This window comes from Triturus cristatus, chromosome 5_2 (genome assembly GCF_964204655.1).
Source record: "Triturus cristatus chromosome 5_2, aTriCri1.1, whole genome shotgun sequence".
Classification (NCBI taxonomy): Eukaryota; Metazoa; Chordata; class Amphibia; order Caudata; family Salamandridae; genus Triturus; species Triturus cristatus.
In genome coordinates this window covers 505483989-505500876 of record NC_140588.1, presented here as the reverse complement: position 1 = coordinate 505500876, position 16888 = coordinate 505483989, and the positions used below count along the sequence as shown (strand labels likewise).

At 44.4% G+C, this 16888-nt stretch overlaps 1 protein-coding gene across 11 annotated transcripts in view; it reads right to left on the bottom strand.

Annotated features, from left to right (window-relative positions):
• PDE1C (phosphodiesterase 1C) overlaps nt 1-16888 on the bottom strand; it is a 1636609-nt gene that overhangs the window by 222022 nt on the left and 1397699 nt on the right. For all 11 annotated transcript variants that reach the window (XM_085607521.1, XM_085607513.1, XM_085607514.1 and 8 more), the window contains one exon: nt 6239-6320. In XM_085607521.1, coding sequence (XP_085463647.1) covers nt 6239-6320 — 82 coding nt within the window. The remainder of the gene's footprint in view (nt 1-6238; nt 6321-16888) is intronic.

Here is a 16888-nt window from a genome sequence, read left to right as displayed (position 1 = left end):
ACGCGCCGTACCCCCATCCCCGTAGGTACGTGCCATACCCCCACCCCCGTAGGTACACGACATACCCCCACCCCCGTAGGTATGCGCCGTACCCCCACCCCCATAGGTACGTGCCGTACTCCCACCCCCGTATGTACACGCCATACCCCCACCCCCGTAGGTATGCGCCATACCCCCACGCCCTGGGAAGGTACGTGCCGTACCCCCACACCCGTAGGTACACGCCGTACCCCGGGTGTGTACCTACGGTGGGGGTACGGCACGTACCTACGGGGTGGGGGGCGGCGTGTCCTATGGGGGGGGTACGGCACATACTGGGCCCCCTTTTCCTCGTGCATCACGGCGTACTTAGCTTTTCCGGCACTTTTTGGCTCCCGTTAAAATATAGCCGTGCGGAGTGCTGTGGGTACGAATCGTACTTGCTGGTCCGTAAAACGCTGCCTGACTCCGTGCGGACGTCGCAGACGCGCTGTCCAGGATTGGAATTGTATGCATTTTTTAGCCTCACGGTGTTTTTTACGAATCGTACGGAAATGGTATTTCTGTACGAATCGTACTTGCTGGTTTGTACGGTGGATTTCCCGGGTACGAGTCGTACGGAGAAAACGCTCCGTACAACCATTTGTACCCGGTTTCTACAGGATCGGACTCGGCACCATAATGTTCAATGTCGTATTACCTACTGAACATGAAGAGTGCACTTCAGAAACCTATATGAGGACCTCAAAGAGCCATTCAGTTTGCCCTCGTAAATGGATTTATTCACATTTACTGTAATGCCAGTAAGGGGTAATTGCAAGCACAAGCAAATATTCCCTCACGAGTGGGTGTAACAATCTGTGGAAAAGGACAGAAGGTTGTGAACTTTCAAAAATTCTCAACTTGGTGGAAAAGTCACAGATCTGAGGAACGTAGTTTTTTGCGTAAACATAGATGAGAGATTTGCTCTTGTCCAGAGTGAGAAAAGAAAGGGAACAGTCGCAAAACTGATGGGAATTTGAAGGGAAAGGTTTCTCTGTGTTAAATATTACAATAAACCAAGAGAGGGACTAGAAGCTGATTATTAGGTCCAGCACCCAAGCTCCTTAAATGTAACAGTTAAAAAAATAGAAGGATGCTGTTCCTCAAGAGAAAGCAAGAAAGATAAATAAGAAGCTGTCGATCGGGACCGGGAGAGGGGCTGATCAACTGGATCAGGGTGATCAGAAGTGATTACCCTCACACACCCATATGTGCTTCAACATTGGATCTTAGGCAATTCGTCAGGACCTTATGGATGACACCTAGCCTATAGCTGACTGGGAATGGAGGTGTGTTTGGAAAAATGTGCCCAATCAATATTTGTTGTCAACTATACCTGCTACGGTACAGGACATCAGAAATACGACCTGGAAGAGAGAGAAGAGACAGCTAATCAAGGGTGTCACCACTGACGGATGGGTTGACACTCCCTTAATACATACAGTATGCCTTGACTTGAGTTAAAAAACATGTTGGGGGAGCATTGTCAGCCCGCAGTGAAGTGTGCACGATAAAACAAATAAACAGGCAGGTGACCACACAAGGAAACAGAGCAAAACCCAACACCAAATCCATGCATAGGGCATGGCACATCATAGGGCTGTCTTCCCAAATGCAGGTAATAGGGACCTTATCCTATTAGAGTAGTGACTGTGCCCCTTAGACATTGGCAGAGGACCACGCTTAGCTGCGGAAACAAACTGGTAAACACAGATGCACCAATTAGGAGACAACTGATGAACAAGAAGGGATAAATGTAACATAAACAGCATTAGTTTTTTGACACTCATATGGTCCCATGCCGCAATTTGCCCAGGAGCTACCCTCCTCTGCCGGCCTGGAGGTAGTGAGGATGCTGGGGAGAGTGTTTTTAAGTATGTCAAGATTAATTTCTGGTGTGTTATCAGGAGCGAACACAGGTGTGTGGAATGCCAGGAAGTCGGGCGATGACTAGACCAGCCCATAGGGAGCTCCAGAAATGCGGCCTCCATATTGGAGGGGGGCTTAGGGTTTCCCGTTGTCACGGTGATACTCCATTTGTCAAGATGGTAAAATCGCAACCACGAAGCATGTCGGTGCTCGCTGGGTGTCATGTCTCCCTCTATTAGTTGTGCCTCCGAAAGATGCTGGTGCTGACTGGTGTGAGCGCGAACGTTGATCACATACAGTGCATGCGCGCTAGCCGGGGCAGGTGCCTAGTGAGACTTGAGGGATGGAGTCTCAAAAGTGGAAGAAAGGGGTCATGGAGTGTGTTTAAAGATAATATTGTGTCCTGATGCAAGTAAACTGGCAAATAATATAAAAGATATAAAAAGGTGTATTTATCTGTAAACACTGCATACAAAAGGTTGCATATAATGTATGTAAGAAGGTCTTAACTGGTGTGATCAAAACAGATAAAATATCCATATGGTCCGCTGGTGGCCATGTTTGTAAATTTCATAGGCAGAAGGTAAATCAAGATATACAAGGTCGTCAATAAAGCATGAAAATAGGTCTTGACTAGTGTTGTAAAGACAGAGGATTTATCTACATGGCCACCTATAGGGGTTGAGTATATAAATATCATAGGTGAGTACATATACATCCGGCAGTATGGGTAATCTGGATGTTAAAGGTAGTCTAGGTGAACCCTATGCTGTCTGTATGTCATGTAGCCCTTTTGCAACAGTTGTGGAAAACAGAGAATGTGTTTGTATGGACAGTTATGGTGGTCATATAGCGAATGTTGTAAGTAGGTGACATATACGCCTGGCAGTGTCAGTAGTAGTTCAGGTGAATGTCATGTAACCATATGATGGGCTGTATACCATGTCATCCTGTATTGACAGTGCTGTGAGATGTCACCAAGGGCTGACATGAAGTGGGGAGATACCGTCAACCTCTGTTAGCCGTGTCAGTAATCAATGCAGATCCAAGGAAACGGAACTGTCAAGTATATAACTTACTCCAGGGAATGTCATTAATTAGGCCAGTGATATGGGTGGCTAGATGAAAGTCCCAGGGTTGTTCCCTTTGGAACAGGGTCTATTTGTCCCAATAATTACGTGCTTCCAAGATGGTCCACTGGAGGTCATCAGGGGTATGGTTATTGGTCACGAAATGTGTACTCATCTTGGTGATGTTTCGTTTGCAAAGTATGTTACTGCAGTGCTCAGTGATCCTAATCTTTACTGGTCTTGTTGTCATACCAACATATCTAAGCACGCAAGGCCAGGCGATAAGATATACGCAGTTCTTTGTGTTGCAGTTGTTATAGCCTCTCTGCATCCACATGTACAAAAGATCTAGCCTGATTTCTTTTGTTGTTTTACTGAGATGGCATACCCCACATGACCCACACAGGTAGTGTCCTGTAACCGGGGAGAGTTTCCAGAGGGGATGTTGTTCTCACCTCAGAACCGCCCAGCATCTTGTGGGCATCACCATTTCTCTTTTTCTTTTTAGGGTGCGTCTTAACGTGGCAGCGTGGGAGGGGAATGTGGAGGGACACATGATAATGTAGTCATTGGACCTGGTTTTGGGTTTTAATAGTGCTGCCCGGTGGTTATTAGCCCTCCTGTGTACTTATGTCATGGTCAGGTGGGAATAGTTACAGGCTCAGAGAATAGTGCTGAGTTCAGTGGCTTTCCGATCATAGTCACTGGCATTGCTGCTATTCCCTCTAAGTCAAAGAAAATGCCCATAAGGGATGTTGTCCTGGAGGGCTTTTGGATGGTGGCTATTATATAGGAGACGACTGTTGGAGTCTGTGGTCTTCTTGAAGGTTGTAGTAGGCAGCTTACTACCATTAAGGGAGATCAGGAGATCCAGGAAAGGAAGTTGTCTGTCTGAGATTGTCTTGGTGAACATGAGGTACGGGTTGATCGAGTTGATCCAGGTGGGGAATTCATGGCAGGTGTCAAATTTACCTTGCCACAAGATGTTGTCTATGTAGCGTCATCACAATATGATGTTGGTGTTGTAAGGCTTCGTATGTCCAAAACTATGTTCCTTCTCAAAGTCAGCCATGTACACGCAGGCTAGGCTGAATGCAAAGGTCTTTTCCATTGAAGTGCCTTGTATCTGATGGTAGAGTTGGTTTGCGAACAGAAAGAAATTCTTGTTGAGTGAGATGGTTGCGCACTCAGTGATGAAGCTCATGTGTGTAGCTGAGGTCCAAGTCTTGGACAGGAGACTGTTTTCTACTACCGAGATGGTGGATTCCTGCATACTGTTCCACATAACTCTTCTCTTATAGTATGTGTTTGACCTGGATACTATGTGTTACTCCTGGGAAGTCACAAGCTTTACAAATTAAATAATAATAATAATAATATACTCCATTACAACGAAGTATAGAAACGTCAAGATATAGGTACATTCGCCATAAGAAGAGACAACTCCATTTCTGTCTTGAATAAACCCCTCCAATGACCCTGTGAGGGGAGGGCCACTGGAGAGAGGCCGCTAATTCCGCCCACCTAATTTACATGGGTGGGATTAGAGGTCAGTTTTATCTCCGCCCCCGCCTTCGGATTTGCTTTTTTTCAATAAAAAAAGAAACAGCTTAGTGCAGGGCTCCGTCATGATGATGGAGCCCTGCACCAAACTGTACAGAGCACTGCCAATGCTTTAGAGGTAACGGCCAGGTTGGCAGGCATTTCTAAATTAGGCGGCACCTGGAGTAATTTACTCTATCTCCATGAAGGAGAAACTGGTCGGCCGCCAATATTAAACATTAGGCCGTATGTCTTGTAGACATTATACAGACCATCGCCCTTATCTTCATATTAACTAAGGGTTTTCAGTGAATTTTGTGAATGTTCCCAAGCATTAATGATGATCAATGTTGCCCAGTAGGAGTGAACCTTAATGCAACCATATATAAAAAAGCAATAATGGCCCCAAGCAGTAAAGAGCCTTAATTGCACTAGTCAGTAATTACTATCAATCTGTCCAGGCAGTAAGAAGTATGATTATTAGATATAGGGCCAGATGTATGACCATGTCATTTAGCGACTCACAAATTGCGCTCAATTGAGAGTCGCAATTTGCGAGTCGCTAAATGCCATGCGCAACAGTGTCTGAGGTACTGTTAGTTATTCCTAATGGGGTCGCAAATTGCATGCCTCATGCATATTAATGAGGCAGTCGTAATTTGCGACCCCATTAGGAATGGCTGGCCCTCCCAGGCATGGTGGCCTGCTGGGCTCAGCAGACATCCAGGTCTGGGACTGCTTTTAAATAAAAGCAGTTTTTTTGAATGCAGCCCCTTTTCCTTAAAGGAAAACGGGATGCATTTAAAAAAAGAAAAAAGAAACGTTTTTGTTTCATTTTTTAAGGGCAGGTAGTGGTTCCTGAGACTACTGCCTGCCCCTAAAAAATATTTTTCCCTGCATTCGCAAAGGGGAAGGGGTCCCCTAGGTACCCCTTCTCATTTGCGAGAGCTTTAAATTGCGAGTGTTTTGCAACCGCAATTGCAGTCGCAAAACATTCTTACATAGGCCTCTGACTTGCTATTAGGAAATTACGTCCTTGGAACGCCCCTTCCTAATAGTGACTCGCAATTCCTATTTAGCAAGTCGCAAAAACATTATGACTCGCTAAATAGGGATTGTACATGGCCCTATTAGATTTTGCACGTGCAAACGGGTGGCAAACCCGTTTGCGCATGCAAAATAGGGTCGTACATCTGTTCCAAAGTCTGTAATTAGAATTGGTGCCCCAATTTTAAACAAGGTCTAAATGCAGACTTTTAAAATCTCGTGTGGCCCTAGTCCTTAATTTTGAACTATCCTGCTTGCAACTCTCTGCTGTCCCAGACCTACCTTCACCCTCATTCATGTTTTGTGGGTGAAGAACTGGGACAGCTGAGAACTGCCTCTGACCCCTATACAAAAATGTGAACAGGGCACAAGTCAGCTGTCACCTGTCACCTGCTGCTAGTCTCCTTGCATCCAATGGGAATCCTGCTTGATAGGTCAATTCCATGGCCCTGTCCTACAGAATGCAGTTCCTCAGTGAGACAGAGGAATAGGCTGTAAGTAGCCTGCATACTAAGGTCACAGAATATTCTGAAAATGGCCCATCTAATGAAAACATTCTAGCATGAAACGTGGTCACATCTTGCTTCCTTGACTGCAGTGCTCTTTTTCTTGAGTATATTAATGTCATGCGTAGCCTGTAAACCTCTCCCATCTTCTCTCGGCTGGGCAGACGTCTTAAAACATCTTACCTATTTGGGACTGAGCCACCATGGTGGAGTTGCGGTCGCACAGTGGAGAAAATGGAAGACCCAATTCTGCTTCTTTGTCACCCTAGAAGATACAGACACCCTGTCAACACAATTTATCTTTTAGCATCAGAGCAACCACTATATGTCTTTTATTAAAACGAAGCAGTACGTCATTGGATATATTTTTGTAAATGTTTCATGTATTGAATATAATATAAAATATATAAACAGCAGATATGTGGATAGCATTATATTGTAGTTTTACTCAAATGACTTTCTCCTTCTAATGTTGACGCAAAAATACCAATAACCGGGCAGAAATGACAGGAATATAATCCAGAACGGTTAATCTATCAACAAATCATGTAACATACAGCAATTATGGAGGCAGTGCAAACTGCGTCACAGCGCCAAGGTTCCTTCCATATAGCTCATTGGGCAGCTTATGTCACACAAGAGAGTAGCTCCATGAAGAAGTATGATGAAGACGTGAACACTGTTTGGATGGGCTGCTGTTATTGCACACAGGTGCAGGGCATAAGAGCTGCTTTTGGTCTACTAACGGAGAGCTGTATCACCATTGTTTTCTGGTAGCCCGCCTGGTCAACTTGATTTTAAATATGCATGACAACCTTGGGCCCGATTACTCCTGTAGTGCTCCTGCTCACTCCTGAATTCCAAGAGTAAATGATACCTACTCATAGCAACATCTTTGTGAATTGGGCCATCTGTACTGGCTTATCATGTTTCATGTGCTTGAGCTATTTTATGAAGTTCTCATGACAACTTGTTTGGTCAGTGAACGTCTACTGTGTGTATAAATAATGTTATCGAAAAAGCGCAGTTCATATGCTGCAGCCGTTACGTCTTTGGCCTGTGTGCAGAAACTACTGACAGTAGTGTCATGCGACTGTGTTTTGTGGCAAATACAACTCTTTCTCAAGATGCCACTGACAGATGTGGTATCCGCCTTCAGCTCTTCTGTCCACCTGTACCTTAATCACATCCAGCACTATTTTAGGGTATCATCTTTAGGGAATGCAGGAATATTTGTGTGTCACAGAGTAATAGATGCCCTTTAGTTTCATGAATCTAAATCCCTTGAGTACCACATTTCTTCCATTCCTACCCTCCGTTAAATTTTTTGACTAAAGGATTGATCTTCCTCACTTTCATTACTCTGTATAGAATGACACTTCCCCCTTTGGTGGGATACCAGGGCTTGATTCTTAATTCCAAGATGATGCTTAAAATGCACAATGATAAACTCTAAAAATTGTGTGTTAGCAACTTCTTAGCCTATGTTGTGTTCAAGACCCTATTCTTTCTTTTCTAGATATAGGGAATCCGCATTATTGCCATTTACCTGCCTCTGAAATTTTTTCTCTATACCACTTCATATCTCTCCCTGCATATTTGTTGTCTGAATAGCATTATTGGCTGACCTAAGATGACCTGAATAAATTCACCTTTTTTCACAGCTTCTAGGACTGCTGCCTCTTGCTTAAGTGATGGAAAAGCCAAAGATTTGTGTATGCAGGAAGACAATAAGTAAGGTAGTATTAGATTAAGAAATTCAAATATTACAAAGTTGTTCCTCCAACCTTCAGCTGCCCTGCGACTGTAGATCAGGCTCCATTTAGATCTTTCCCTCATGTTTTAATCTTTGCTTTAAGTCTTGCTAATCTATTTTGGGAATGTGCTTTCATACGTACGTATGTGTGTTTTTTCTGTTTGGTAAAGTTAATTTTCTGCTATTTTCTTTATTAGTTTTATTTGTAAATTGCATTTTGTCTTCCTTTTCTTACATTGTTTCCAGTTTATATATTACAATGTAGTTTATGTATGTAACTTGGAAGATCTAAAAATGCTGCAATTAAGTGAATGAGTTCATTCGCCTCTATTTTGACGTATATGATTAACCTACGGAACAAAGGATAATAATACCCATCTCTTTATTTTATATACATCTTGAGCTTCACAAGTCTTAGGACTGACAGTCTTAGGATGGTCTTCACCCGAACCATTGTCTTCCTTCTCCTTTTTTTCTGATCTTGTTAGCACTTAGGACCCTGTGCTGTTTACCACTGCTAACCAGTGCTAAAGTGTGTGTGCTTCCTCCTCAAAACATAGTTAAATTGGCATACACTGTATCGACATATTTCGTTTTCTAATATGTCTCTAGTAAAGGGGTACAACATGTACCCAAGCCTTGTAATTTAAATACTATCAGTGGGCCTTCAGCACTGATTGTGCCACCCACTTAAGTAGCCCTTTAAACATGTCTCAGGCCTGCCACTGCAGCCTGTATTAGTCAGCTTTAATCTGACTTTTTGACCTGGCAAAATAAACCTTTTTAATGAACATAAGTCACTGCGAGGGTAGGCCATAAACAGCCTAGAGAGCACGGTTTGTGTATTTACAAAGTTTGATGTGTACTTTTACATGTCCTGGAAGTGAAAGACTGAAAAATGTGTTTTTTACTACTTCCTTGGGATAACATTGGGTTAATATATTACATTTAATAAGTGATAACTTTTGATTGGTTGTAGGTAGGAATGTTGAGATTGGTGTATAAAGAATTGTAATTTAAAGCCACCCGTCATGGTAAAGTCAGATTTTAAGTCGGAATTTTGAAAATATGACTTCCCAATCATTTGGTGTGTGCTGCCTCTATCCAGGATTAGGTATAGCTGGCAGTTGGTCTTAATGTATTGCTCCCAGACAGTGAGAAACAAAGGGCCATAGGAGTTGGCAGGATGGGCCATCTCAGATTTGATGGGGGGAGAAGCTGTCACCTACCACTCATGCACACCACAAAGACTCTGCCAGAAACACATTCACAAAGGGTTTGACACAACTCTATTGTGACCCAAGACAATTTGTGTACAGGGCAGGGAAGCAGGACATTATAAACACGTCTGGGGTGGAAACCTCCAGAACCTTTTCCTAATTCAAGGGGGGCACCAGGTATAATTAATTATTGGACCGCAGACCCAACTCTGTACGACATCTCTGGACTTGTGGAAGACTCAGAAGGACTGCTGTGCAACTCGTCCATAGGGACTGCTACTCTATTGCCCTCCTGCCTGTGTAAAGGACTGAAGCTGCATCTTGATCCCAGGACTACCAAAGTGACTCCAAGGGCCAGTTGACTGGCGTCCTGAGCAAAATGCAAAACAGGTTCCAACCACCTTGAACCTAGCACCTGGACTTAGTCTGCTGTGAGTCTTGTCCCCCAAGTGGTGCCACCCCAGTCCTGGACACTTGGAAGTGGAACTTAAGATGCTCTGCCAGCCCAGTGGCCCTGTCGGCAGAACCAATTAAGCACTTTGCATCGCCTCATAGCTCCACTTAGAAACGGCCCCAGGGCAACACATCCCCAATGCAGGACTTTGCATCGCAACCCAGAGTATCCTCAGAACCTCTGCTGGGTGACACATCCTCAACGCAGGCCTTTGCATCAACTGCATCCTTGAAATGAAAGCAGGACCTCACATCACAGACTCGCAGCTCTTCTGAACTGCCGCTGCACAACGCATCCTCAATGTTGGGTCTTGCAACACTCTGCAACCAGGATTTAAGGAAACCTTGTTCAGTAGACTTAACTTGATGCCATTGTGATTGGCCTGAACTTGTGATTTTGTCCCAGTTCAAGGCGACCAGATAACCATTGTTGGCACTTTGTGCTTCTAGGCACTATTTTCACTTAAATCTTTAAAACTGCATATCTCCAATTCTACTGATTGGATTGCTGTCGTTTTGGTGTCAAATAATGTAATTCATTTTACTCTGTTTTTCTCAATTTTAATGGGATTTTTCTTGTGTTGTGTTACTTTATTACTGTTTGAAGTGCTGCATTAATACTTCACACATTGCCTCTAAGCTAAGCCTGACAGCTTTTGCGCCAACCTACCAAAGGTTTGAGCACAGGTTCATTAGAGGTTGCTTGTGTTCCACCCTGACAGAGCTTATGGTTCCTGCTTGAATAGGGAGTCACCACCCTTTCATTTCAAATAACCTTGGCTGAACCTGAAGTTTAAGCAAAATAGAAAATCCCTGGAGAACAAACATATACACTGGATTGTTCACACAATTGTGCTATGAACCTGAAGTTTCACATCAAATGCTTTAAAAAACAGAACAAAATACAAACTAAAATAATGAAAAACAGGCATGCAGGTTCATATCCAGGATAAGGGAAGAAGAGAACAATATCTCATGGAATAAAATACAAAGTATATTGTATTAAAGGCAACATAAAACTGAACATTAAATCACATAGCTAAGGTCCCTTTAAGTGCCCAGAGTGTGAGTGCAGATAGTTGTAGTGAAGGTAGTAATTGGGCCCTATCAAGATTTCTAGATTTAAATAGTTGTGTAGTAGAAAAAAGTTAAGCAAGACCAAATTGTGGGCTTTAAAGTGGAAAGAATCCGGGCAGGACAGGTAATTTTCATCTTCCATTGGCACAGAAAGTGACATCACTGGATTTCCCATCATGCATCTGCACAGGAAGTGACATCAATAGTTTTCCACCAAAACTGTCTTTAAAACAAGAAGCCAAGCAAGAAGAACCATTTCCATAATCCATGGACATAGAAGGTGATATCACTGGATTTCCCATCATCCATCTGCACAGGAAGTGACATTACTGAATTTCCCATCATCCTTCTGCACATGAAGTTACATCACCCCTGTCCCACTTAATGGCTGCCACAATATGGGCACCAAAGACAAGCCTGTCGTGCCCCTGCACATATGGCCTGCCCTAGCGGTAGGAACCCTGGTCCTCCCACCTCCTGATGCTACCATGCTGCAATCCTCTGGTCCTCCAATGCTGCCTGCTGCTCTACATGTACTGCCTTGCAGCACCAAACAACACTGAGGGAGCATTCTCCTCCACTTCCTGCAAGTTTTCAGGCAGGTATCTACACCCAACACTCACTGCACCAACAGCACCCAACACCCTACATCTCATCCATGGATGTGCCATCCTCCAACATGGAACACCTGTCGTTCAAGCTCTACGTCACAGCCAACATCACACTAAGAGGCACTCTCTTCTACAGACTACCGGGACCAGGCACCAACTTCAACTACATCATCACAGACTTCGTCACAGCACTCACTCTCAAGGCTAGCAATTACATCTTACTTGGAGGCCTGAACGTACACTTGGAATACCATACAGACCCCAACTTAGGAGCATTTATTGAAGAACTTGGAAGCCTCATCCACCAGTAAAGCAACCTACCCATGTTGCCAGCCACCTCCTAGACCCAAATTTCACCAAAATCTGAGTCGGCAAGCTCCGACAATTCTCTGGGCAGACCAAGCCCTCATCAAGTTCAGCATCCCCATCCCAGTCCACAGCACACACACCACCACCAGACAGCCTGCCAAAGCTATAACAGCATCACTGACAAGGATTGGAACATGGCTCTCAACACCCACAACCCAAACACAGCAACAGCCTCCCCAAAGCCATCAAGAATTTCAACAATTAGATCAGCTCCTGCATCCACCCCGATGCCCCTCAAACACAACAGTACAACAAGATCCAGACCCAAGGACAGTTGCTGCTCGGAGGAACACAGACTGAATAAACACCACTGCAAACAACTGGAGCACAAATGGAGAATGAGCCAGTATAATGCGGAATGGAGCACATTGAAATCTGCCCTGAAGCACTACCACCAAATGATCTGGATCACTAAATGCACCACTCTGTTGGGCTGTCTCAGTCTCAGCACCAACAGATATTTCACCTCACCATCGGCCGCCTCTAACTTGATTACTCCCTCGCAGAACCTCTGCAACAATCTCTCTGAATTTTTCAGCAACAAAATCACCACCATTCAGCTGCAACCAACATACCAAGCCAAATGCCCCCCGATCTTATCCAAAGAAACAATGCTAACCACATGGCTTGTCATCACCTCAGCAGAAACCGCTGCCACCATGACTCCCATACACTCAGGGGGCGCATCGGAGCCCTGACCCCACCACACCTACTTCAGTGGACTGCAACCCGTCCGTGCCATGTTCACACCCATTCTGAATGCCTCCATCTCTTACACAACCTTGCCAGATGCTTTGAAACATGCAACTGTCCTCCCATTGCTGAAGAACCCCTATGCGAACCCTTCAACACTAGCCTACTACAGATTAATCTCACTGCTACCATTCCTGACCAAGGTCTTTGAGAATATCATCAACAGACACCACACCAAATACCTAAATGACCACCATTTCCTCAACACCACTCAGTCTGGTTTAGATCCGACCACAGCCCAGAACCTGGCTTCCTTGCTGCCACAAATGACATTTCCATGACTCTGAACAGAGGAGACATGGCGGCCCTCATCCTCCTGGATCTGTAGCATTTGAGTCCTACATCATCCAACAGCTACATGACATTGGAATCTAGGGACGTGCATGCTGATAAATCAGCTCCTTCATGACTAGAAGGACCCACTCAGTCAGCGTGGCACCATACACCTCAGATTCCCGTGAACTCATCTGTGAAGTTCCACAAGGATCCTCCCTCATCCCGACTCTCCTCAACGCATACATGATCCCTCTATCCAACATCATCTGCTCTCAGAATAGCAATGTCCTCTCCTATGCAAATGACACACAATTTGTTGTGTCCCTCATGCACAAGCTGCCCAGTACCTGGATCAAATGCAATGCCTGCATGACTGGAATCGCCACTGGATGAAGACCAACTGTCAACTACAAGAACAAAATCATGATCTTGAGGGAGAGCTCATCCCTGTGGGACTCCACTTGGTTGCCAACTGAGGTAGGACCAACATCCACCCACACCAAGAACTTCAGGATCAAGGCCAACGAGCTCAGCATCACCCCTCAAGTCAATGCTATCACCGCCTCATGCTTCCATACCATCAAGATGCTGAGGAAGATTTTCAAATGGCTCCCAAACAGCAACTGGAAAACTATCACATATGACATGGTCACAAGCAAGCTGGACTATGGGACCACTCTCTATGCAGGGATCAACAAAAAACTTGCCAGAACACTGTAGACCATTCTGAACTCGGCAGCCAGAATCACGGTCAACCTCTGATACCGCAATCACATTACACCACACCTTAAGAAGCACCACTGGTTCTCCAATTGTCAACTAGCATAATTCAGACTTTTCAACCACACTTTCAAGGCACTACATAACACTGGCCAAGCATACCGCAACAATCCTATCTGCTTTCACAAACCTTCTAGACACCTCAGCTTGCCTGTACTCCTAGTTGGCAAATCCGACGCGTACGGAAAACCCGATCTGGTGGTCGAGCCTTCTCCTGCATCGCTAGTAAAGTGTGAATTATGAAAGAAGCTGAAGACCTGTCTTTTCGAGTGGTCCCCCTAGGCCCTAAGTGAGCCTATGCTCACACCTGCTCAGCACCAGAATACCCTCCCGGGTGATAGTGTGCTCTACAAATCAAGCATAACATAACCTAACACAGTTAAATTGGAGCTCTTGGACAATATTGATTGTCGGTTTAAAGAGGGTGCTAGTGAGGCTCTCTGGCATCAGCTCGCTGACAGGTCTGATGTATGCTTCAATGCCAGTGCAGATGTCAAGGGTAGTGTTTTTTCATTTTCCATCGTTCTTTTGCTCACCATGCCACCGAACTGCCAAGCCAGGTCCTCCCTGGACCGGAAACAAGCATCCTGGGACTGGTTTCTGGGCATTACCCTTCATCAGCCAGGCTAGCTTGAATCCAGTGGCACAGTGAGCAAGGGACCCACCTCTGGGCATACCCATCCCACTTGGGGTAAAAAGTGCTACGCAAACAAATTATGGACGGAATGCTGATTAAATCAAACATTAACCCCAGTCAAGAGATCTGGGTTAAATCCATTGTTCTTTTGCTCACCATGCCACCCCAGTTTAGACCCAGTCATATGCAAATCAGTCTTGACCCTGTGCCTCATCGGAACAGTCCTGACCGAACTGCCAAGCAAGGTCCTCCCTGGACTGGAAACATGCATCCTGGGACCGGTTTCTGGATATTGCCCTTCATCAGCCAGGCTAGCTTGAATCCAGTGGCACAGTGAGCAAGGGACCCACGTCTGGGCATACCCATCCCACTTAAGGTGAAAAGTGGGACACAAACAAATGATGGACGAAATGCTGAATAAATCATACATTCACCTCCAGTTAAGAGATCTGGGTTAAATCCATAGTTCTTTTGCTCACCATGCCACCCCAGTTTAGACCCAGCCATATGCAAATCAGTCTTGACCCTGTGCCTCATGGGAACAGTCCAGACCGAACTGCCAAGCCAGGTCCTCCCTGGACCAGAAACAAGCTTCCTGGGACCGGTTTCTGGGTATTACCCTTCATCAGCGAGGCTAGCTTGAATCCAGTGGCACAGTGAGCAAGGGACCCAAGTCTGGGCATACCCATCCCACTTAGCGTGAAAAGTGCTACGCAAACAAATGCCTGGAGGCATAATGTTTCAGGTTGCATATTTTAAGAGAAACCACAAAATCAGTAGATCACTGAGAAAGAAAAAGCTAAGAGCTGGTTGAGACAATGTAGTTATTCAACAAACTCATGCCTCAAATGGATAGACGCCTTTATCCAACAAAGTGGGGAAAAGTTCTTGAAAAGAGATATTTTAAAGCAAAATTTGCTTCATAGAAGTTTTTTCAAGCTGACACATGCTGGATTTCCCTCAGGATTTTGTGTTACTTAAAATAAAATATACTCATCTCCCCACAATTGATGTAGGTTTTCCAGAGGCTCCCCAGCACATACCAGTTGAAAAGTATGCTGTATTGTTTTAACTAGCAAGCCTCCACCTGGTCCTCCTTCAATTTTCTGGACCCTCCAGCAGGCAGGCTGCTTTCCCTGCAGAACTCAATCCCAATATTCCCATCAATTGGGCCAAGAATCTGGTTATTCAAGTTCTTGCAATTAGGTACCGAGGGTTTCAATTGAAACAGAGATTGGTATGAACTATCTTCCAAAACTCTTTGGCATGCTGTAGGAGACATTTTTAACAGTGGCAAACTGAAATTCCTCATTCCTTTTCCTTCCTTCTACTTCATTAAGAAATACAGTGGGGTTGAGCATGGGATTTCAAAGGGAGAAAATGGTATACAATTTGTAGGTGATTTTAAACCAGTGTCTACAAAATTCTCAGATGTCTGTGTTTATTCAGTGTTAAAGAATTCTTGTTCTGGGAGTCTGCCTTTTGATAATAAAATCCGCGCAGATGGAAATCAAACATAGCAGAGGATATATGTGTTGCTAGGAGCTCCTTTCAACCTGCCATCTCCACCCATCCCTAACCAATGCAGCCTAGTCCATTTCACAGGCAGCCCATCCCTCTCAAGGATGCTTGAGAAAGCATGGGAGACAGATTCAGAAGTATACCCTCTCAGGCTCAGTGTAGCAAGACCACGTCAGGGCCACATCTGCAACTAGTTTATTTTGAGTGTTCGTTTGGAAAATTGGGGTGGATTACATCTTAGTTCATGTAATTTGCCCAAAAACTCTAGGGAAATGAGATCCCTCACAATATCAAAGTAGAAAGACGTTATTTCCTTGCTTTTCAGTGTTTCTTTCACTGTACCTCTCTAATAATATCTTAACAGAAGCCTTCTGCTAAACTTCGCACTCAAAAACTGCACTTTATTTTCTGTGGTGACAGTCCATGACCCCAATGTTGGATGCTTGTTCTCATGACTTTTATATTAGTGCCTGTTTCTAGTTAGGTAGCAGGACTCTCACTGACAGATTTTCACCGTCCCTTGCACCCAAAGCTTTGCGCTTTGCTGTAGGCTACTGGTGATTGCCGTTGTCTTTATCCTTTCACCCTGATGGGAGTAGCTACTGCCGCATCTGTTTTCCCGTTTTCCTGACTGAGACTGATTTTGTACAGCTTGCTACAGAAACTGTATGCCAATGCTTTTTGAAGAAATGAGACTCGGCTGAGTTTCCTGAACTACTCTTTATGGGGAGTTCAACTACTCAAGTTGATTACAATTTTGATGCTCCTTTGATCTCGCTCTTTTCTTGGACTCTCTATGGGTTCTATTAGGTCTGATTCCTTATAGATAGAATAAAGATTATTCCCTTCATCAAACATGCTTGCATTATTGATGACTCTGTCCTTGATAATTTCGGTAAACTGATTTATCTGACGTTCTAATTGAATAAACATAATATATTAATCTCTTAAAGAGAAAAAAGAATAGAAAATCTACTTAAAAGTCTCATAATTGACTGAACTTAAACTGTAAATAACGATGAAGGTTGGTTTGATTTGATTTAGCTTCGGTGGTAAATATCTATCGCCTAAGAGAAGATCATTTGGCACAGAGGTGGAGCCCATACTTGTAAGTCACAGGTTGACGTGGTACTGGAGAGTAACGTTTGGACTTGTTCCATGCTATCAGTATGATTCTATATGATCTTGTAGAAATCAAAGAAAGAATACAGACTTAATAACCTGCCTGCACGTTTCCACCTAATATCAGTGCCGGCTTTTGGGCGGAGTGACCAGTGCCACCGCACAGGGCGCTGAGCTTGGAGCTCTGTTTTGAAATATCTTATGGGTTTAAAAGCATCCACTGCAGAGTTCTGTGTGTTCCCAGCAATGCTCGGACAA